Here is a 24,241-nt window from a genome sequence, read left to right as displayed (position 1 = left end):
ACCAATTGAAGCACAAGTAATAAATGATGAAAGTAAAATTGAAATTACATGAGATGTAAGATATATGTGGAAACCCAAAATGGGAAAAATCATGAGAGGAGAGAGGTGTTTCACTATCTATAACAAAGAGCGTGAGAGTACAATCTAAAAGCTCAAAAATTCACATGGTAAGTCATAAGATCTAAAAATCCAACAAGAAGATAGGAAAAAACAAAGAAGGGAAATAACATGGACGCAAGGGTTAGAGATGTGACATGAAACATGTTCCTTTTCTAATCTCCCTTAAAAAAAAAAAAAACTAAAACAAAAATGAATGGTCTAAAATATCTCTCTAATTTAAAAGTAAGAACTCAACAACACACCATCTGATAATTTGAGATATTTACGCATTCACTAAATGATGTAATGTGCCAAGGAAGAGTACCTCTAGCATCGATGCACTAAGCAGGCTTTGTGCTTAATAAAATATTTTTTTTATCAAGATATATATAAAAATTTCAAATCACATTCCTGTATCTCACCTTTTCAGCTAGATAGCATCCATGCACTAAGCAGGCTTTGTGCTTAATAAAATATTTTTTTATTAAGATATTATATAAAAATTTCAAACCACATTCCTGTATCTCACCTTTTGAGCTAGATATTCTAATTTTTATTTAATATCTCCTGAGCTAGGTTCCTGCGTCAGCCGCTTCCCGCCACACTTATATATCACGGTCCCTATGGCTCGCTGCAGCCACACGCAGGCATTGGTCTCCCCCATGTGCATGAAAGATATAGTTGCGTTATGCTCTTGAGAAAGATTCCAAATTGCATTAGGTTCATGGCCTCAGTTACTTGAGCAATTTGATAGGAAGAGACACCCATTGAACCAGTGCACAGCCAACCAAACACTTATCTGTCCGGATTGCAAAATTGTTCTCACTAGTGGGGTCTTCAAGAACACGAAGAACCAACCTTAAAACTCTCTCTCCTACCAAGGGGATTTCAATATTTTTCTGAGTGCAGGTTGAATTAGTCCTCTGAATCTCTGAGCTTTCTTTACCACAATGGAGAACAAGGAAACCATGCACGAGAAGAAGGAAATCGAGAGAGACAACTTGGAGAAGTCGTCGCAGGAAGGGTCGGAGTCGGGTGGCTCGGGAAGGACCCCGCCATGGACGAAGCAGCTGACACTGCGCGGGGTCGTGGTGAGCATCATGATTGGGATCATCTTCAGCATCATAGCCATGAAGCTGAACCTCACGACCGGGCTCGTCCCAAACCTCAATGTGTCGGCCGCGCTCCTTGCCTTTGTGTTCATCCGCACATGGACCCAGATGCTCCACAAGGCCGGCTACGTTACGAGGCCGTTCACCAGGCAAGAGAACACCATGATCCAGACGTGCGCGGTCGCATGTTATAGCATTGCTGTTGGAGGTTAGCTGGACGTCATTTGAATCAGTGAATGACTTAGCTAAAGGTTTTGAAAGCATCTCGTTCTTGCTTCCTTTCTTAATCAAAATGGCTTGTTTTCTCTTTTTGCGTTCAGGTGGATTTGCCTCATATCTGTTGGGCTTAAACAGGAGGACGTATGAGCTAGCAGGAGTGGGCGCTGAAGGAAATTCCCCAAAGGCTGTGAAGGAACCTGGGCTTGGATGGATGACTGGTTTCCTCTTTGTGGTCTGCTTTGTGGGTTTGTTTGTGTTGATTCCACTCAGGAAGGTACGCTGAGTTTGAGCTTCATACGGTCGGCAAAGAGTTTGTGTTTGATACAAAGAAACTATGGTTTACAAGGAGTTCTGTCGTGCCAGATATTGATCGTCGATCTCAAATTGACCTATCCCAGCGGCATGGCGACGGCGGTGCTCATCAACGGCTTCCACTCACAGGGAGACAAAATGGCCAAGTATGTATACATTAACCCAATACGAAAATCTTTCAGACCATAGATACCATGAATTGTTCTTAAACAAGCAAGAACTCTAAGCAGCAAATGCGGTCGTTGTGCGCAGGAAGCAAGTTCGTGGGTTCATGAAGTGCTTCTCTTTCTCATTCCTGTGGGGCTTCTTTCAGTGGTTCTACAAGGGGAAGGATAGTTGCGGGTTCGCGCAGTTCCCCACTTTCGGCTTGCAAGCTTGGAAGCAAACGTGTGTGGTTTGCGCATTTTTTCCGTTCTTATGCTCAGAACTTCCATGAATGTAATTATGACTAACTAGTTAACTTCACTGCTCTTGTTTGCTGAAACTTGGTTCTTCAGATTCTTCTTCGACTTCAGCATGACTTTCGTGGGAGCGGGGATGATCTGTTCCCACCTGGTGAATCTGTCTCTGCTTTTCGGCTCAGTGATCTCCTACGGCATCATGTGGCCGCTCATCGATATCCACAAGGGAGACTGGTTTTCCAATGGCCTGGAAGAGAGTAGTATGAAGAGCTTATATGGCTATAAGGTCTCTCTCTCATTCTCTAGTAAGCATAGGTGAAAGCAAAGAGATGCCGTTCTCAAATCTTCTCGCTCTCTTGTTCATTTATTCATTGGTCTCGCAGGCGTTTATCTCCGTGGCTCTGATCCTCGGCGACGGGCTCTACAATATTGTGAAGATTGTGTGTGTCACAGTCATTAATATCCATGGAAAGATGAAGAACAAAAACCAAAACCTTGCTAAAGGTAGATACTGTACAACCTTAAAGATCAAATCGTCTTCATTGCCATGGCTTGTCTAGTTGGTCAATAAATTCATGTTGCACAAATCTAGCTGTAGGCCATAAGGACTGGCATCTCGCAGGATCTAATGATCAATCATATTTAGATGAAGTCAAATTGCGAGTTTTATGCCTTGCCGTGGAAAAAGTGATCAGGACAGCATTTTTAATCTGTGACATTCCAAGCTTTAGTTCAATTGAAGTTGCCCGTTGTCAAGTGTTTTTAAGATGCTTATGATAGAACTCCAAACTTCTAGCACATTTCTTCTCTTTAAGCAGAGGTGTGTGCCTGTGCATTCCCTAAGTTTGTCTCCTGGATTCTTCTTTCTGATCTAATGTTTCCACTTCTATCCAGCTGAAGACGAACAGAGCCAAAACCCTGAGGACAAAAGACAAAACGAAGTCTTCCTGAGAGAGAGCATCCCTATGTGGATAGGACTCGCCGGATACGGCCTCTTCTCTGTCGTATCCATAATCGTGATCCCCATCATGTTCCCTGAGCTTAAATGGTACTTCGTCCTCGTCGCGTACATTCTCGCTCCTTCTCTAGCTTTCTGCAATGCGTATGGAGCTGGACTCACTGACATGAACATGGCCTACAACTACGGCAAAGTGGCTCTCTTCATCCTCGCCGCCATGTCGGGCAAGGAAAACGGCCTAGTTGCCGGCCTCGCAGGATGCGGCCTCATCAAGTCCGCCGTCTCCGTGGCATGCATCCTAATGCAAGATTTTAAGACGGCCCATTTCACGCTCACATCCCCTCGAGCGATGTTTCTCAGCCAGGTCATAGGCACAGCCATAGGATGCGTGGTGGCTCCCTTAAGCTTCTTCCTATTCTACAAGGCGTTTGATGTGGGCAATCCTGATGGAGAATTCAAAGCGCCGTATGCTCTGATCTACAGGAACATGGCGATCCTGGGTGTCCAGGGGTTCTCGGCTCTGCCTCGCCATTGCTTGCAGCTCTGCTATGGGTTCTTCGGTTTTGCAGTGGCCGCGAACCTCATAAGAGATCTTGGGCCACGGAAGGTAGGGAAGTGGATGCCACTTCCGATGGCGATGGCTCCTCCGTTTCTGGTGGGGGCATATTTCACGATCGATATGTGCTTGGGGACTTTGATCGTGTACGTTTGGCAGAAGCTCAACGCGAAGAAGGCGGAGTTGATGGTCCCTGCGGTGGCTTCAGGGTTGATATGCGGAGAGGGGCTGTGGGTTCTTCCAGCTTCGGTCCTAGCCTTGGCCAAGATAAAGCCACCCATTTGTATGAAGTTTGTGCCTTCCTAAAGGCCCTAGCTTAAACGTTGGATAGTTACGATAGAATATTATTTTTCTGCTAAGTAGATGACAGCATGGAATCTACCATTGGAAAGCTCTTGTAATACGCCTAGGAGCGGGAAACTCATAGATTTATGATTATCAGTCCTCAGTCCTCCCACTAGATCCTAAACAAAGGAAAAACCATATCCACGGTTCTGTAGCTCTCCAAAAGATGCCTGAAATGGCAATACGAGACCCAGAAAAATGCCCATGTAACAAAATCAATAAGCCCATTTAACGGTATGTATTTTGCAGAAAATCAATTTACATGTAGAGCGACTCATTAGTTGATCGCCCTTCATGAGAATAATGCTAATGTTGCCGTGATCATAGAGGCGAAGTTCCTTTATTGCCTTACATCATATAACCGTGACATAGAAAAAGTGAATAAGAGCAATTGAACAATTACAGGAGCTGACAGCTAAAGTTCGAACAACTAATTGAACAGAACCCCATGTATGTCGAATCAGATAATTGTCAAAGACCACTTCTGTAGGAAAAGAAAAGTGTGTAATATACAAAAGCCGTCTGGGAAACCGCATTTCTATAACTCATCATGATCTCAAGAAGATTCCCTAATAATACATCCGCAAGTGACATAAAAATTTCAGCCTGTTATGATACCTGCCAATACATCACCCTTTCCTCGTGCATAAATTGTATATACCAAACGGATAGCATCGAGCCAACCATCCAAGGACTCCCAGGAATCGGCTACCTGAATGAATCATGGGCAGATGTCACTTAGAAGTTCCCTTAGACAGAACCTAGCATACTCAGAATAATTTATACATTTAAAGAGACAATTGCACCTACACCAAAAACATGAAAAAGACAAATGTACTGAATTTCACTATCCCAGCTCCATGATGCTTTTGACTAATTATTCTCAATAGGCAAGAAGCATTCAATAACTTAACTGAGAGATATTGACTTATAGTTCACACCGAATGTCGCAAAACCTTTTCAACTTGATAACATCCACAGATGTCAAGATCACAGAAAATGGGAAAAATGCTTTAAATGAGTCATTGACACAAGCCACACAAAAATTGTTCTTTCATAAGAATTACATGCCTTGACCTTTACATGCCATAACATCATCCAACTAGTTTGCATCATAAACAATATAGTTCACACCGAATGTTGCAAAACCTTTTCATGTTGATAACATCCACAGATGTCAAGATCACAGAAAATGGGAAAAATGCTTTAAATGAGTCATTGACACAAGCCACACAAAAATTGTTCTTTCATAAGAATTACATGCCTTGACCTTTACATGCCATAACATCATCCAACTAGTTTGCATCATAAACAATATACTTCAGAAAATGCTAATTGGAATAGCTGTGAAAGTAAGCCAGTAAAAAAAGGAGAGTAAGGGCACTAGATACTAGTCATGAGTCAACCTAACTGTCCCCTAATGATATTGCCCTATAAAAGGTCAAGCCAGCAGTACATTACATCTGAGTTGTAAGCCACTTACCATGAAAACCGGTCCATGAATCGTGTCAATACAGAGGCCTGGACCAGGTGGTAAAGTCAGATCTGAACATGCCGATACAGACACAATATCTGGAATGTTGACTTTTATTGCTCTTCTGTCAGCATGGGCTAACTCTCCAGATCTGTTGGAAAGACCTTGAGGTGCTTGTTTTTGGTCAAAAATGTTAAGCTGCTACGAGAGAAGGGAAAGAACACCAATATTCAGCAGCAGCAGAGCAGTGGACCATTTTCTGGCTCGATAACAAGATGGACGCAGCTAGCACATGGCTTAAGGTCTAATTCTATTGTTGACTCACTAGGGGTCCGTTTGATAACGTTTTTGTTCCGCGGAATAATTTCTTTTCAAAAAGTTTTTCTATTTCTATTCCTTGGAACAATTTCTCAGTAAAAGGACACGTTTAGTAACTATATAAAATTTTTATTCTTGGAATGGGAAAAGAATAAGAATGTGTTCGGTACAACCTATAAAATTTTTTGTAATGAAGAATTTCTTTTAATTTTTTAATAATATTTTAAGATTTTTTTCTTTTTTCTTTTCTTATTCTTCCTTGCTGCTGTCCGCCACTGTCTGCTGGCTGCTGCGGTGGGGGTGATGGTGAGGGGCAGTGAGCAGCAAGGAAGAAGAAAAGAAAAAAAGAAAAAAAAACTTATTTCTAGAAATTATTCCTAGGAACAAGAAGCTATTTTTTTCTACTTCTTGTTTCTATTCCAAATCTATTCCTCGGCCACTTTTCTATTCCGAGGTTCGGAAAATAGAAAAATTAGTTGACATTACCAAATGGATTTTTTTTTTTTTAATAAATAATTCTGAAGAACAAAAGAATAGAAATTGGGAGAAATAGAAACATTATCAAACGGAGCCTACGAGGCTTGGCATTACATCATTTTTTAGATTCAACACCAACCAACCATCAAATTTGGCAAAATGGAAGGCAAGGAATGCTAGGCTACCCAAATGGGAAGGATAGTTCCAGAAACGTATTGAGAGTAGATATACAAGAAATCCACCAGAAAAGAAGGATATACAGCACCTGCTGAAGACCTTCATGGTTTAGAACAAATTGTGATCTCTTCCAATCACTGTGAGGTGCAACCAGGCTCCCCACAGGTGGTGCCATCAAATATCCGACCTTAAGATAAGGCAATGGTAACTGCCAATGCCAGAATAACAATAATTGATCCATAAAAACAAGGAAATCAGGTGCAAAATGAAATCAAAATCCAATATTTGTTCAATTAGAGAAGCGTAATCAAGAGAACCTATGCAAGTATTAAATTGCTAGGGTGATCCACTTAAATAACTAAAAGAGTCATCAGTGTCAGAAAAGTGTGGCAGAACAAGAGAACTTTTAAAGTCATAAAAGGGAGATTGGATCTTCGACAATGTTTGTTCTGGTTCTATCTTATTTCATAGTGACGGAGGTCTAGGTAGGCCCATAGAATGAATAAATCAACATGGGGTTTTTAGTGTTTGCACAAAGAAAACATTGAAAGTTAAGATAAGCAACGTCTTTCGAACTTTGAACTTTGTCACCCCACAAGGCACATTTAAGCCCATATTGCACGCAATTGTCAAAGTTCATTTATAATAACTAGGAACAGACTTCATTACTAGCTTAAGTCTGAATTCTTCATTGATTACAGAAGACAAAGCAGTAAGATGCCACCAACAAGCCTTATGAGATAAAGGGTTGATGAATATATTAAGTCCCATAACTGGTGTACGGTATTACTAACCATGGATCTTACTAGCCTCAAGGCACTGCTGTAAACCTGTAAGAAGGAAAAACAACAAAAGCTTAGTAGCAGCTCAAATATGAAGCAAGTTCTCATGAATACATAAGACTAATGCTCAGGACCACCCATTAATTTCAAAATTATTCAGAAGGGCAATTTTTTCTCACTGTCCTAAAAAAAGGGCAAGTTGTTTTTATTTCAGGATATTACAGACATTTTCTATATTAACTAAAACAAATGCAAAAGATCTTGAAGAGATGGGGGAGAGAGGAGAGGAGAGAAGGGGGGGGGGAGGAATGTCCTAGTTTATGCCAAATTAGTTGATGTCTCAAGTCCATGTTTGACAGATTTTCTACATTTGATAACAGTATAAAGAAATCCTGTACAATCAGGACAAGTGTGTTAGCCAAGCAGACACTCCAGAGGCAAACGAGAAAGGCAAATACCGAGTAACTTGGTTTTAATGCATGAGCAGCTGCAATATAGATAGCTGATTGGCTGTAAAGTTCATTAGGAGAAATTTCTTTTGCATTGGCTGATCCCCCCGTCCTTAGTGTGTCCTCTGCCAACCCATACTGCCAACATTGTTCCAGCAAATAGAATAAGTATCTTCTCTCTCTAAATATATCGTGCAGAAGTTGCAATAGAATTTTTGTTATCTGTATAACACACATTGTTTAACTATCTATCACAGTAAATAAATTATATTATACTAACCAGAACGGTCCCAAGGTTGTAAATTGCTCGATGGAAATCAAATTGTAACTGTATTGCTGCACGAAACTGCATCATAGGCAGAAAAGAGATGCAATGAAGTAGAGTTGGCCAAAATTTTAGAGGAGAATGCTACGGAATTAGATTAAGCTACCCCTACACAATCAGTAAAGTTCTGCTAGTTCTGCAATAATTTGCACACCTTGCTTATAGCAGTTCTCACTATGGTTTGTTTCTCACGAGCAGGAACAATTGCACTGAGTTCCTACATAGAATGCTCAAAGTTAAAACTAAAAGAAAAATTCTCATATTCAGCTAAATAATTCGCCAATATCTGCAGGAATACAATAATTTGAAAATGGATGACTTTTCCTCTGGAGTTTGAGGTCATCTTGCAGAAGGGGCAAAACCCCCTCAGTACCTTTTATAATAGAATTTTTCTCATTCTTCAGAAAGGAAAAAGATAAAGAAAAGGAGCAAACAGAGTACTTTTGCGACAGTATCGTGAATCTACTGGCTGCTCAATGAAACATACCTGTAAAGCAAGCCCCCAGTTGTTAAGTGCCTGGAAAAAAATAAAAAATAAAAAGGTGTCAAGGTTTTCTCAATATATTGATCTGCAACTTCTTGGCTTCATTGTGAATCACTTCCAGAATGAGTCATGAAAAAACCACATTCAAAGGCACAAAATATTGTAAATACTGAAAGCTGTAGCAGATATGCTTAAGATGAAGTTCAATCAATGAAGAACTGAACTACGAGGAGCATACCTGAGGACTGTTCCAATTAAGTTGGACTGCTTTTTCATAGTTTCTGGTTGCCTGCGAAACAAGATGAACAGCTTACAATACAAAGCGGCATAGAGATTTTGAGTAAATCAAACAAATTTATAATGATTTGAAATTGGCATATGGTCTAGGTTCTACCATTTTAGACAAACATAGTATCTCTTAGTATACACAGAATGCATTCTTTCTTATCATGATTGAGAAACATCAACATTTTTAGGCTCAGAAGTACAACTAGTACTACTACCAAGACCTCATCCATGGGCAAACCTAGGATGGCTGGTAGGGTACTCCTTGCCCTGGCCCACCAGTGATTTAAGAAAATGTTATATTATCTTCATCAAATGACTGGGCCCAAAAAGGACTATGCTCACCTAGACTCGCCCGAATTGTAAGGTTTGGTGGGCCTGGATGGACAAGCTAGCTGTCGGGCTGTTGCTACTACTACTATGACGATGGAATGATGATAGGTCCCATCCCATTAAGGGCCTATTTGTTAATTTGCCCAACAGTGAAAATTTCTATTCTTTTGTTCCCCGGAGTAAATTTGGAACAGAAATGCATTTGGTAAAAAATTTGTTCCCAAAAACAAATTTATAATTTTTTTGTTCTCATAAGTAGATTTGGAACAGAATCGAGAAGTTAAAAAAAAAGTTGATTTTTTGTTCCCGGGAACTATTCTAGAATCAAACACCTATTTTCTCTCTTTTCTTTTCTTTTTCTTGTTCTTCTTCCATCTTTTTTCTTCTTCAATTGCCGCCGCCGCTGCCATTGCCATCTGCCGCCATCTGTCGTCTGCTGCCCACTACCATCTGTCACCGGCGACCAGTCCAGCGAACTCGTCGGAGGCTTGCCAGGCCAGGGCAAGGTACAACGAGCTCGTCGGAGGCTCGTCCAGCCACCGGCAGGCCAAGCCTCACTGGTGGCCAAGCGGGCCTCGCCATATCGGGCAAGGCCGAGCCTCACCAATGGCCAGGTAGGCCTTGCCAAGGGCCGGCGACGCTCTAGTGAGGTCACCGGCCCTCGTCTAGCCGATCACCGGTCATCCCAAGGCCGGCGACTAGCAACCTTGAAGCAGTTCTATTCTGGGAATTGAAATTTTGAACAGTTACCAAATGTCTTAAAATACTTAGAAATTGTTCCCGGGATCAGAATAAAAAATAATCATTTATGATCAGAAATTATTCCTTCGGGAACAGAAGCGTTACCAAATGCACCTTAGTTGGCATCAATTATATGGATCCTCTTACACCATTTTCACCTTATTTTATGGCGAATCGTCCATAAGCTCCAAATGATCAAGATGTCTTTCCTTATAGCCTCTTTTCATGTCTTTTTAGGCTTTCTCCTGCCCCCATTTAACTCAACTCTCCAAGTCCATCATTCAGTCGCATTCACGCAGAGCATATATTTGAGTGAGGGCAGAAAAGACAGAACACAGTCCAAAAGTTGTAGATGAGATTTTTAATATGGAAAATTTTTCTTTCACAATGTAAAACAGAAACTTCAAGTAACAAAATACCGATTGCATATCACAAACTACAACTGTAGTCTTTGTGTAGGGAAAACAGAAGTCTAGGCAAGTGAGGCGCAACCAGAAGATGCTTTAGAAAGAAGATTAAAGAAGGTTGTACGTTATTGAGGGGCCTCAAGTCTAAAAGTGGTGAGGCGGATGTAAATAAATCTCAAATCAAGCTTAAAATATATGATCCAAGTAACTGATCGTATTTGGTGGATAGACTTCGATATTGCTGTCACCTAGTTAAATTAAAGACAAATCATTGACAGGAAATGCCCATTTGAGGATAGCAATTGGGTGGAAAAGGAAGAAGTATAAAATTTATTTCACTGTCAAGAGGTCAAAGATAGAGCATGAATGCCCTAGCTGTTCCCAGAGAATCTTACAGGGATGTGTCAATACAGCTCCAGATGGAGCATTTGCCTCAACCGGAAACTACTCTAAAAACTTCTGCTAAAGTACAGTTTTAATGAGGACATAAGATCGGTTTCTCGTCTTGAATAAATATAGGTCAGGATTTAGATTGAGTCTAACTCCCATGAGTAGTCTGACTTATAATTTGATAGTTTGAGTATCTAGGCCGTTGTCAATGGTCAAGCTCCCAAGATATCATAATTGAGTACTTAATTCTTGTTCCTGCTCTACTTTGATTGTCATTATAACAAATTTCGATTGGCTAAAGCATTAAAAAGCATTTCCATTTTGCATCCACAGGCTTCTTAAATTTCAAATGCCTAATAGGTACAAAGTCAGTTTTAGGGGTTTTTGTTTAGATCAAAACATTTAAGAGATAAACAGCTACATTATATTGAATGGAATGCATCCTGTGACTGTTAAGCCCTTGCTGCTTTGTTTGAATGATTAAAAAAACATCACACTATAACTTATCATTATGGCCCTACCAAATATTAGCTCAATTAAATAGCAGCAGAGAAGACTTAACAGACCAAGCAAAAACAACCCCAAATACAAGTAAACCTTTAAAATAAAGATGAGGTGAAAACCTGCTTCCAGAACTCTTCAGCCTCCTTTGTACGACCTCGCATTTTAGCCCTGTCAGATATAGCTATTGCCCAGTTGTAGAAAGCCTGTCAGAATAGTAAAACAAAAAGAAAGCGGTGACCAATGATAAAATGCATTCATGAACCAATGAAGTCATCAGGCACACGGTTAGACATAGTAGATTATCCCAGCTCCTAATGATCACGAGATATCTTATCTAATTCATGTGTAAACACGCAAGACCTTACAAAATGCTCATCAATATGTAATTCATCTAATTCAAAATAATTCTTCAGCTCCAAAGTATTCTCCAACAAAAAATGGGTTTCTCACAGGGTCCTTTATGAGTCAACATGTCAGTCTATCCCAGAGAAATCTTGCTTGCTTACATCATGAAGTGTAGGGCAAAGACGGGTAGCCTCATCATATTTTTTACAGGCCTCCTCAAGTAAAGCATCCTTCGAAGGTGACGTAGAATCAGGACTAACAACATCCGCACTTTCCTGCACGAGTTGAACTCTAGTTAGACATAATAATCACATAGCATAGAGGATGAGTACACAATCTTCTGAAATGACATGACACCAATGACACTTTTTATGATTCTGAAATTACATTACAGAAGAATACAAAAGAAACTTAACCATATGATAATGAGACCATTGTTAAACTCATCAGAGTTCTTATCACATTTGTTATGCTAGCCAGCATAGAGGAAAATAGAGAAAGAGGCTGTGCCAAAGTCCACCTCATACTTCAATATTACAGTTAGTCAACTGTAACTGACATAGGAAAATGTAGAACATAATAAAATATGTCCCCTGGCACTTGGTACTTTCGTTTCATCAATAAAAAGAAGTCTCATGTTAACAAAAAACTATCATGTATGCTCAAGCAGTAGTCCATGTACAATATCACGTAGGCATGATAAGAATCATCATTTTCCACGAATAGGACATTTTCTACAGGACTATGTCACAGCTCAGAGGAGATTTGCTGTGGATCCAAGAAAGTATCATAAATTTATACAATGAAACAATAAAATCAAACAGAATCCAGACCTGAAGAACCAAAGCCCAATTATATAATGCATCATAATCTCCTGGATTTCTGGAAATTGAACTAGCATACCTACAAAATATCATTATTCATTAAGCATCACATAAGTTATTACCTATGGAATTAATAAAGAAGCTCAATCAAAGACAATGCTAGTGCTGATTCATGAGCAACCCTGTATACTTTATGACAAGGAAAGAAATATGATCGAGAAAATGTCATAGGATGCAGTGAGATGAAATTTTTTTTGTGCTAAATGTGTTGGAGAATAGGCATCTGGTTATGATTGAATATCATGGTTCCAACTACTAGTTATTATGATACATGACAGCACCTTCGAGCGGCATAGGTAAGAATACGTTGACGAGACCTGCCCTCCTCATCAACACCAGTAACGCTATCAATCAACTCCATTGCAGCATTATTCTGCTCCGCATTAATTTGTTGCAAGCTTTCTTGACTGAATAATACAAAATACACACGATATGAGGCTTCATAAGATAACACCAAAGAATTATTGGAAAAAATAAAAATTCACAACAAACAATGGCTTCCACTTCTCACAATAGGACGATAAATAGAGAAAGAAGCAAAGAAGGCAGCTATAACTTGACAAGATTATAAATTCATGTAATTATACTGGCTACTTAACCCCAGGAATGAGAAATATCACAAGCTACGAAAATCATCATCAGCTGTGACAGATGCCATTAGAGTTCTCAGAGGCAAGATAGTGATCAATTTTAAATAGAGCTTTTTCATCTTGCAAAATCTCAACAACCATTGCAAATATAGTCGAAGTTGAATAAAGCAGTGTTTTGATGCCCCAAATATGTCAATTTCAGACCAAGTATCCTATAATTACCTAACACACTCCTCCAAAATAACATAGTCAGCTAATTATTAGCACAAATATTGCAGGATATAGTAAAAGTTGAAGCCTTAAAGCTAGAGCGAATGATCCGCCGCACAATTTCACAGTGGAATGCCTAATTCACAACTGAATCATCCGGTGAACCTGAGAAAATTTAACTGCAACAAGGAAACAGCTGCCCCCTACAATTGATGTAAATTTAGAACCATGATCACCCCAGACTAGAATATATCATATTTTCTCGCCCTGAATTAACTGCAATAAACGACCGATAAATTTTAGGATTAAAACTCCGACAAATGCTTCACGTTCAAAAATTGTCTCAAACACGCCCGCGCACGGTAGATCAAAAACCCCTAAACCCCAAAAGTCAGATCCTAACTTTCCCCAACAAACTTGGAAAGTCCCAATCTTCACAACGCCAATCCAGAATCCCCATAGAACTTCACCGGTCCTCGAGGATCCAATCAAAAATGCCACAAAGGATCAGCGCCATTCCGATTCTAACCACCGCGACCAATCATTCCCGCTCACGATCTCAAGCTCAACTCAATCAAGCGAAACCAGAGCTCTGACCTGTACGGAGAATCCACTTCCCGCCTCTCCCCATCCGGATTGTTCGGGCCCTCGGCCGCGTCGTCGTTCTTCAGTTCGTTCAGCAGTTCCCGCATCGTGAACGTGCGGTTCCCTTCGTCCTTCCGCAGCTCCGGGCGCGCGGGCGCCTCCCCCTTCGGAGAAGGGTCGCCCTCGGGCTCGCCGGATTGGATCGCTGCTTCTTCTCCGGGCTCCCCTTCTTGGGATCTGCATCGCCCGGCGCTACCTCGGGCTCCTCCGGTTCCGGCTTTGGCTCCGGGTCGGGTTCGCGGTCGGGTCCTTTATGCAGTTCGGGTTCTTCGGTGGTCGTAGACATTGGCAATGGCGGATCCACAGAGATAGAGAGAGAGAGAGAGAGAGAGGGAGATCTGTTAAACAAGAATGTTACGAAGGAGATGACTGTTGATGTTTGGAGCTAGAGAGGAAAGTACATGTGAATCTGTGATTATTCTTAAGGTCATAATTTCATTTTTGGCCCTCTTTAAATTTTAATAATATACAATTGAGTCCTCTGATAAATTAAACTCGTGCAATCGAGTCCTCCTTCTTCTTTGGCGTAAAATCTCTCTTGTCGCGTGGCTGGATTGAAAGAGGACGAACCGAAGGAGAAAGTGAAGAGGGCGACCAAGTGATGCCAAAAAGTTATGGGGGCAAAGAGCTGTGGCAATACTAATCATTCGTCTTGTCAAGAGCACGTTGCATATGATAAGGGTCCTTGGTCCTTGCCTGAGCTATGTTTGCTAAGGCTGCGTTTGTTTGTATTTCTTTTTTGTTTTTAAACACCTTTTTAGTTCTTTTGTTTAAAGAAAAAAAAAGCAAAAAAACACAAATTTTGTGTTTTGTTTAAAACACTTTTTTTCTTATTTTCTTGTTCTTTTTCTTTTGGCCGGTTGCTCGGCCATGGCCGAGGCCCTACGCGTCGACAACCGGCCAACGAGGGCCTGTGGCCTCGCCCGGCCACGGCGAGGCTCGCCGGCCCACGGCGAGGCTCGCCGCCCCGGCGAGGCCGAGGCTCGCCGTCCCCGCCGCCTCGGCCTCGCCATGGCCGGCAAGGCCGACCTCGCGCCGGCCCGGGCGACCTCGATCTCGCCCGGATCCGGCGAGGCCGACCTCGCCCGGCGGCCGGCGAGCCTCGGCCTCGCCGGATCAAGGCGAGGCCGACCCGCCCGCGACCGGCCAAAAGAAGAAAAAAAAAATGAAAAAGAAAAAAAAAAAAAAGGAAAAAATAGAAAAAATAGAAAAAATAAAAGAAATAAAAATTATCCAAATTTACCAAACATGTTTCGTTTATTTTTTATTCCCTAACAAGTTTACCAAACGCGTTGTTTTGTTCAAAAATTGTTCCCCTGAATGTAAACACTTTTTCTATTTCATTCCCCTAACAATTTTTAAACAAAAACGCAAACAAACGCACTCTAATTAACTGAGCGATTGTGGTAATACTGCCACCAAAATATGTTCTTACCCAAATCAATCAAGAGAATGATTTGATTGAACAAATTGAACAAAATGGAGAACTTCACAAAACAAGAGTTTGAATACTCAATTGTATCAATTATAAAAGATGGAAGATCAAGTACGAAATTGTCCCTTTAAGAAAGTGTCGAATTCCCTTAAAATGCACCAACTTTAGCTTGAGTCTCAACTATGGTCCAAACTTGTGTTTTATCTCATAAAAAAAGCTTCACTTTAACACAAGAACCAATATGGGCCTCAACCTTTTTTTGACTTATAAAAGAGCAACAACTTTAGTTGGAGTTCTAATTTTGGCCCAAACTTTTTTTGACTCATAAAAAAGTTACAACTTTCATTGATATCCAAATCTGGAAAATAAACATCTTGGAAATATATTTTCTTAATTTTAATTGTTTACATCGTTTAGCAAAGTGAGTTAATGAAAAATAATTTTTTAGCAATCGAAAATGTCTAGTTATATATTGTTGTTAAAATAAAGATGTTTTAACCGATTCGTTTTCCAAAGTGATAAAAGCAATTAAAATTAATATATATATTTTTCAATATCCACAAAATTAGCAAATACTTAATATTGATTCATTGCAACCATCTTCATCACATTGTAAGCAAATGTCCAACATCGTAAATCGCAATTCCTTTTAACATATGATAATTATTTGCGTCATTTTTTTGGGTTAGTAAGGGTGCGTTTGGCTGCACCCTATTTCTGTTCCCAAGAACAGAAATTTCTGTTTTTTGTTCCTGGGAACAAAAAAACGAATGCAAACGCGTTTGGGTGCGTTTACCTTTTTTTTTGTTCTTTTGTTCCAAGAACAAAAAAGAAACAAACAAGAAACACAAAAAAGTTGTTTCTTGCTTTAACAAAATTTAGAAACACTTCTCTTTTTATTTTTTTTCTTTTCTTCTTCTTTTTTCTTTCTTTTTTTTTTGGCAGGGTCGCCGGCCTTGGCCATGGCAGGCGACCGGCCGACGAGGGCCGGCGGCCTCGCCCAGATCCGGCGAGGCCGAGCTCGCCTGGCCCGGCGAGGCTCGGCCTTGCCCGGCCACCGCTGTCGGCGTAGCTGCGGTGGCCCGGCGAGGCCGCCGGCCCTTGCCGGCCGGCCACCGGCCATGGCCGAGGCCCGCGACCGGCCAAAGAAGAAAAAAAGAAAACAAAGGAAAAATAAATAAGAAAAATAAGAAAGAAAATAGAAAAATAAAATAAAAATATTTAAAAATTAAAAGAAATAAAAATTATACAAATTTACCAAACGTGTTTCTATTTTTTATATTTCGAATAGATTTACCAAACGCATTTTTTGTTCAAAAATTGTTCCCTAAACAAATACTTTTTTTATTTTTGTTCCCGAAACAATTTAAACGAAACGTTACCAAACGCACCCTAAGTGCGAATGGTAACGTTTCTATTCTTTTTGTTCTAGGAAAAATAAAAAAAAGTGTTTCTTCCGGGAACGGTTTTTGAACAAAAGAACGCGTTTGGTAACGTTTGTTCCAGGAATAAAAAATGAGTAGAAACACGTTTGGTTAAATTTTATTCTTTTTTTGTTTCTTTTAATTTTTTAATATTTTTATTTTATTTTCCATTTTTCCTTTCTTTTTATTTCTTTCTTCTTTCGGGTCGGCGGCCTTGCCCGGCCACGGCGAGGCTCGCCGGATCTAGGCGAGCCCAAGCTCGCCCCCGCCAAAGGAGGCTCGGCACCGCGCCCGGGCGGGCGAGCCGAGCCGCCCGCCGTCGGAGCCGAGCACCCGCGCCCGAAGCCCGCAGCTCGACGCCGTCCCGATCCCGAAGCCTCTAGTGCCGCGCCGCCATCGCACCGTCCTCCGGAGCCCCTCGCCGGAACCCTAGCCGAAGATCTCCCCTCGAGCAAGGCCGAGCCTCGCCTTGGCCGGGGAGCTCGGGCTCGCCCGGATCCGGCGAGGCCGAGCTCGGCCTCGGGGGGGACAGGCTCCGACGAGGCGCCGACCCTCGACGGGTCGCCGGCCCTCGGGCCGCCACCGGCCATGGCCGAGGCCGGTGACCGGCAAAAGAAAAAAAGAAGAAAAAAAGAAGAAGAAAAGAAGAAGAAAGAAGAAGAAGAGAGAGAAGAGAAACGTTTCTTCATTTTTGTTTTCTGGGAACAAGAAACAACAATTTGTTGTTTCTTTTTTTTTTTTTTGTTCTTATTTTGTTCCGGAACAAAAAAAAAAAAGAACAAACGCAACCAAATGAGTTTCTGTTCTTTTTTGTTCCCGGAACAAAATCCGTATAGAAGTGTTCCGGAAACACTTCTTTGGAGCGTTTCCATGCACGCCCTAAATAACGTATTCATTCACTTGAATAAAGCTTGTGAATGCATCTCATTAGCTTCATAGCAAAGCAACTCCTAAAAGCTTTGAGGAGGGTAGGAGGTCTAATCTATTGGAAGCTAATTCTTTTTTTTTTGGGTTTTAACAACCTAATCTATAACCGGTTGGATTTCCCATTAACATGGGCCAACTTCAGCTTTGAATGGGGCCTTAAAAGCTCCGTTGTGCTATTTTTAAATTTTTTTTTCTGGTCAAATAGAGGTATATATCATTACTAATATGAGTTTAAAAAAATCCATGAGAGGGGCATCTAAACATAGCAAAGCCCAAAGGGGTCGAGGCGGGACAAAAAGCCAATGATGAGAAAGGCTATGTAATCTCTGAGCTTTCGCAATCAAATCTGTAATGAAATTAGACAACCTGAGACAATGGGCTAGAGTAATATGTGGGTTGGATCGAAAGGAGGTCCAGGCAATCCTTGATTAGCAACTGCTCTTCTAGATAAAAGTGATTTAATTCGACTTTCGGAGAGTCTTCAAATTGGTGTTTGAAGTAAACTAGGGCTTCAATCGAGGCTCTTGCTTCACAGCTTGTGTCACAGATGAAACCTGGCCCGATCAAGCAAAGCTACCGACTAGGCGGCCGAACGTATCTCCACATACACTGGCGACTGCAACTTCAGTTGTTCCTTCAAAGTAAGCTATATCTATATTGATCTTTATAGTTCCCTTTGCTAGTGGTTGCCATGGTTGATTTGAGTTGGCCATTTGAATCCTTAGTTTTCTTCCTTGCTGTCACACCCCAAATCATATAAGGATGGGGGTGACATAGTCGTCCTTCCACTCGAAAGACACAACCTCAAATCACCCAAAGTCTAGCTCCTGAAATTCCTTATGATGACACTGTCGCTCTAATGGACACTAATTGAAAAACTTGAAAAACATAATAAGACGAAAGAAATGAGCTATCACGGCCCGGTGAGTAATATATTTTTTCTAAGCATATCGAGTAATCATTATGCACATTTAAAACGCAAACATAATTCATTTTCACCAAATTGAGAAATTTAACAAAATTTCAAGACCAAAATGCAATATTTCTTACTTTAACCATAATATGTTCAAAGAAGAAATATTCAAGATAATAATAAGCAAACATCAATAGTCCAGTCCATTAGTCATCTCTTAAAAATATACGTCAATGGTCTATTCTACTAATCAATCTTATAAAAACACACATCAATAGTCCATTCCATTAGTTAATTTCATTTCACACACTAATGGTCTATCCCATTAATCCATCTCATATGAAACTACATGTTGATGATTCATCCATCGATTAATCTTTTGTTTAATATCAAATCATGATCATGACACAACGCCTGAAAACAAGGCAATCAAGATTCTCCTCTTAGTTAGGTCTCCACATACTATTAGCCGGTGGCTCCACCCACAATGATATTTTACATTAATATGGACATATCCATAAGCCCCTCACTTGGCTTATAGCAATGTTGAGCATTAACACCAATCCACAACACTCCACAATTCACAAAGCCAAACCAAAATATAGGTTTCACAAATCAAGACATACAATCTTTCTGCAACTCGACTCATTCACCATAAATATTTTTCATAAAGCATTTCTCAAATCATTTCAAAACTCGTTTCTTAAACTAAAGTAAATTTCTCATACTTTTACAACACATTTCATAAACCAAGGTCACAAATCAATACATATATAAAACCTTTTGCAATAACTTTCCAAAAACATTTGGTAAACCATTTACAAGTACCAAATCATAATAAATGTTCGATCCAGATTTTATGCAACAAAACATACTTTCAATAATTTATTATATATCAAATCTTTGTAACTTTCACAACATGAGTTTATAAACTCATAGAAAAAATAGTATCACTCACTTGAGAAAGCCAAAATCAACCTACACTATGCCTATTCATCAATAAAATGATATATACTTGCCAACCAACGCTTACCCATAACAGAAATATATTGTTGTCCCATATGCCCAGCTCGCACTCTAAATTTGTTTGGGTTATAAATTCTTCCATGTATGTCAGTTTCAAATAAGCATACAATTCTTTCTTTTTTTTGGTCGAAAATACAATTACTATTGATTTACTTAGACAAGTTTGAAGCAAATACATCAAAAGCATCAGCGCATAATAAATCAAAGAGGGCAAGTGGGGGATTAGCTACCCAATTACTAGGAAGACAGTTAGATCTTTGGGCTTTTGCAAGCCAATTTGCTGTTCTATTGGATTCCTTGCTGCAATGGGCTAGAGATAGGCCTGGAAATTCCTTTAACTTAGTCTTGACCCGGTCCACAATAGCCTCCACTTCCCAGTTTATCTCTATCGAAGCCAGAACTCCTTGCATGAGCTATAAACAGTCAGAATGTACTTGCAAACTTAGATTAGATCTGGTGGAGAAGAACTCTAGGGTTTCAAGGAGCAAGAGCATCCGCCTGTTCCGCCGAGGATGCCGCCACCATCTTGGAGAAGCCGTCTACCAGTCAACCCTTGGAATCTCGATAGATGCAGGTGATGGATCCCTTAATGTTCATCCGCTTCCTTGTTCTCTTTGAAATATGATGTTGCGCCTTCGTTCTAGGCAAAGGAGGCATCTATGTTAATTTTCAGCGTATTTGAGGTCGGGGGTTGCCATCTGTAGGTTCGGGCCTCACTTTTCTTCTCTCCTTTTGATTTTCTATTCTAAGTGACAGTTTTCGTGTAAAGCTATGGCCTTGAACAACATTTGTTGTGGGTGTAGGAGACATTGTCCGAAGATGAAATGGTTCATGTCTTTCCAAATACACCACAGGGTTGTAGTGGTTAAATCAAACTTAAGACTTCATGGGTCTTCTTTTAACATATGCAGCCATTTATCGAGTCTTGTTAACCCGATTCTTGTAATTTTGATTTGTAGGGGGATAACGCTCCATATCCGAGCTGTCCATGGGCAGAGCAACAAAGTATGTTCAATGGTTTTGGCTTCCTGTTTACAGATAGGGCATAATGCGTCAGGTACTATTCTTCTCATGTGCAAGTTGTCTAGTGTAGGCTACATTTTGACATGCATTCCATAAAAATAGTTTAACTTTGGGTGGAGTTCCAGAGTGCCAAATATATTTTGGTGAGATGAAGTTGCTATTGTTGTATGTGGGCTGACTGATCTCTCTCTAGTGGTGAAATAACCACCTTTCACTGTATAGGATCCTGACTTGTTAATCCATACTAGTTTATCGTCTGTATTAGGTAGTCTAATAGGGGTTGCAATAATTTCATTCACTTTTTGATCATCAAACAATGACCTTACCATTGGTTCATTCCATTTTCCAGTCCTTTGTTCTATTAATGCGCCCACTTTAATTGGCTCATTTTTTGTTGCTGGGCTGCCAATAGTTCCACTATTTAACCATTTATCCTCTCTAATCGAGATTTTCTTACCATTCCCAACCGACCACATAACTTGCGGAGATATAGAGTCTCTTCTCAAGATAATGCTTTGACATCCCCACGAAAGTCGAGAACCTTTACCAGCTTTCCAAAACTCACTTTGTGGATAATAAAGGCCCTTCATCACTTGGTTTAAAAGGGACTGAGGGTGCTGTGAAATATGTCGAGCTTGCTTCCCTAACATAGCTTTATTGAAAGCTAGTAAATCTTTGAAGCCAAAACCCCTCTCATCCTTCCTAAGTTTCAAAGTTTTAAAGTTTCCCATTTTTTTCCAATGAACCCCAGCAGTTTTGTTACTATTTTTCCAGCATAAATTGACAATTTTCTTCTCAATAGCTTTGCAAATTGAAATAAGGATTTTGAAAATGGACATTGCATATTGAGGAATGGTTTGCACCATTGATTAAATCAATATTTTCTTCCATGCTTTTGACAACAAGTTATCATTCCAGCTTTCCAACTTCATGTTAACTCTGGCAAGAATCTAGGCGAACATATCTTTCTTTGAGACTCCCCAATCCGAGGGAATTCCTAAGTACTTTCCCGTTTTCTTAATTTCTGGAACTCTTAACTCTGAAGCTATATTTCTTCTTAGATTCATTGGGCAGCTTTTACTGAAATATATTCTTGATTTATTGAGATTAATAGCCTAACTTGATGCAAAACAATATTGGTGTAGAATAGCCACCAGATTTTGACATTCCAACATGGTACCATTGAGAAAGAATATAGAGTCATCAGCAAATAGCAAATGTAATAGAGTAGGGCAACTGCTATTAAGCTTAATTCCTTGAAGTGTACCATTTGCTATCGCTTGTTTTATCAAGTGAAAGAGGACGTTTGCCACTAAAATAAAGAGATAAGGGGATAACGGATTACCTTATCGAACCCCTCGTGTTGGCTTGAAGAAAGGCAAAGATTCCCCATTGAAATTTATGATGAAGAAAACCGTTGAAACACATTGCATCACCAATTGTACCCACTTATGACAGAACCCCATCTTGATTAAACATTCTTGGAGGAAGTCTCATTTAATCCGATCATACACCTTTTGCATATCTAGCTTTAGGATAGCTTGGAACTTACTTTTCCTCTCACACGTTCGCAACCTATGAAGTACTTCTTGCACAATCAAAATATTATTTTGAATTTGTCTACCCCTCACAAAAGTGCTTTGTTATTGTTGACACCTAATTTTGGAAAAATACAATTGCATTTTGAACAAATAAAAAGGAAAAAATGAAAATGGGGGAAATTGATTTGATTGAATTATGCAAGGAAATATGGAATTCGATGGATGTCGGATTTTGTTAAATACAAAGAACAATTTTGAAATCAAGTGAAAAATGGGCAAGAATTGAGCTGATTGCCAAATCATACAGATTTGATTTAATGTGACAAGAAATGGTAACTTGGGAAATGCCATGTAAAGAGACCATTTTGAATCACTATAAAATAGAGGCTCATTTTTCATGACAAAGGGGGCGATTTTCGAAAAATTGAGAGAATTGGTGCGAAGAGGGAATTCGTGTAAGAAAAAAAGAAAGGAAACCCCTTGTCATCGAAAAGGGCCAGCCTCTCCTTTCTCTTCTGACAAATACAGAGGAAAGAAAAAGTTAGCGAGTAGCGGGAGGAGAGACGTGAGGGGACGTGAGAGGAGAGAAAAAAAAATAGAAAAAGAAGAAAATCGGTCTTCTTCTACACGAGCTCGCCTCCGCTATTGCTACCGGTTCACCCCCGCCGATGCTTGCGCGGCCACCGTTGATCGAACCCCCCGAAGCCCGCTCGCCGCGCCACCGCGAGCACCGTCGCCACGCCTTGCCGCGGATGCAGCAACCCCTCGACGCCGCCACCGCACGCCTCCGATGCCCACCGCCGCGTCTCTGCGCCCGCTATCTGCTGCTGACCATCCTGACGCCGGCCTCCTCCGCACCTCCACCAACTACTTGAGCCCTGCTCCGAACACGCCTCTGCCGATGCCAGCGCCACGCCACCTCTGCCTGTTCGATGTTGCTGCTGTGTCACTGCTCCACGCACCAGCACCCGCAAGCACCACCGCGCAGCAACCTGCGACCCGCAGCACCCGCGAGCCCTCTCGTAGCCGAAGCCTGCCACCGTGATGCCCCCCAACCCACGCAACGTCACTGCACTCTTTGCCGCCGCAACCCGCGAGCACCAGCAGCAGCTTGCTCATTGCCATTGATCGCCCGGCACCGCGCCGACGCGGGCAAGCCTCTACTCCTTGATCACTAGCTATAGCACCACCTCCGAGCCTCCTTCCGGCGAACCTAGCAGTTGTCGACACACCCGCCTGCTGCTACCCCTCGCTAGTCAACGACTTAGCTCCGAACCGTAGCTCGCTAGCCTTCGCCCGAGCACCAGCAACACCACCCTCCCGCCGCCTCACCCACACCTACACCAGCGACGTCCGCAACTCCGCCGCCACGCCTCAGCCCGCGCCCCATTGCCTACGAGCTGCTCGCCCATGCCTACTTCCATCACGCTGCCGTCCTCCTCAGTTCCCCTTAGGTGGTTTAGTTTTATCTTTATTTTTCATTTATTTTACTTTATTTTATTCATTTTTTAGTTTAGTTATTTAAATTGGAACAATGGATGTCAATTTTCATTTCATAAATCTTGTAGGCATTATCCGCTAGGATTTTGTCCGGAATTATTATAATTATTAATTTAATCCGAGAGACATCGGATTATTTTTTTTAATTATATTAATTTTTGGGCTTTCGGTAGAATTTCAATTGTTAAATCATTATAATTATTAATTTGATCCGTAAGACTTCGGATTAGATTTTTAATTATTTTGGGATCTTTGTCGTGATAATTAGTGTTAGGATAATCGTTAATTTGACCTATGAGACAACAGGTTATTTTTTCGATTATTTTAATCCTTTATTTTTGTTGATAGTTTATATTTAATATTTATTTAATAATTACTTATCCTTTAAAAAAATCAAAAAATCAAAAAAATCAAAATTCTGCATGAGCATATAGGTTTAGTAAATCAGACATTTAGGTTTAGTAAATTAGAATTTTCTTAGGATTACATTTCTAGGATTGCATTTTTAGAAATAAGTTAGGGTTGAACCTAAACAAATTCTTTAGGGTTTTAGATAGTGTTCGCACATTTTAATTATGTCATTTTTCCAAAAAATAATTTTCTAAGAAAAGATAGGGTTTAAGTCAAATT

The 24,241-nt window shown here is 40.6% G+C and overlaps 2 protein-coding genes across 2 annotated transcripts; one reads left to right on the top strand and one right to left on the bottom strand.

The window, feature by feature from the left end:
- The first annotated feature begins 725 nt into the window (after positions 1 to 725).
- LOC104441616 (metal-nicotianamine transporter YSL1) lies at positions 726 to 4,303 on the top strand. The gene is made up of 7 exons (XM_010054768.3): positions 726 to 1,419; positions 1,532 to 1,704; positions 1,794 to 1,888; positions 1,995 to 2,129; positions 2,240 to 2,429; positions 2,527 to 2,647; positions 3,038 to 4,303. Exons 1-7 carry the CDS (start codon positions 1,050 to 1,052, stop codon positions 3,961 to 3,963), a joined length of 2,010 nt encoding a protein of 669 aa, XP_010053070.2. The 5' UTR covers positions 726 to 1,049; the 3' UTR covers positions 3,964 to 4,303.
- A 23-nt stretch (positions 4,304 to 4,326) lies between these two features.
- Positions 4,327 to 14,213, bottom strand: LOC104441617 (protein HLB1). Its single transcript, XM_010054769.3, has 14 exons — positions 13,775 to 14,213; positions 12,659 to 12,784; positions 12,327 to 12,396; positions 11,655 to 11,768; positions 11,268 to 11,351; positions 8,727 to 8,777; positions 8,492 to 8,521; positions 8,159 to 8,221; positions 7,960 to 8,025; positions 7,689 to 7,817; positions 7,243 to 7,278; positions 6,537 to 6,656; positions 5,486 to 5,674; positions 4,327 to 4,714 (listed from the first exon to the last, which is right to left on the bottom strand). Exons 1-14 carry the CDS (start codon positions 13,867 to 13,869, stop codon positions 4,604 to 4,606), a joined length of 1,284 nt encoding a protein of 427 aa, XP_010053071.2. The 5' UTR covers positions 13,870 to 14,213; the 3' UTR covers positions 4,327 to 4,603.
- Positions 14,214 to 24,241: the final 10,028 nt, after the last annotated feature.

The sequence above is a fragment of the Eucalyptus grandis genome, chromosome 4 (genome assembly GCF_016545825.1).
Source record: "Eucalyptus grandis isolate ANBG69807.140 chromosome 4, ASM1654582v1, whole genome shotgun sequence".
Classification (NCBI taxonomy): Eukaryota; Viridiplantae; Streptophyta; class Magnoliopsida; order Myrtales; family Myrtaceae; genus Eucalyptus; species Eucalyptus grandis.
This window is presented reverse-complemented; position numbering and strand designations above follow the sequence as displayed.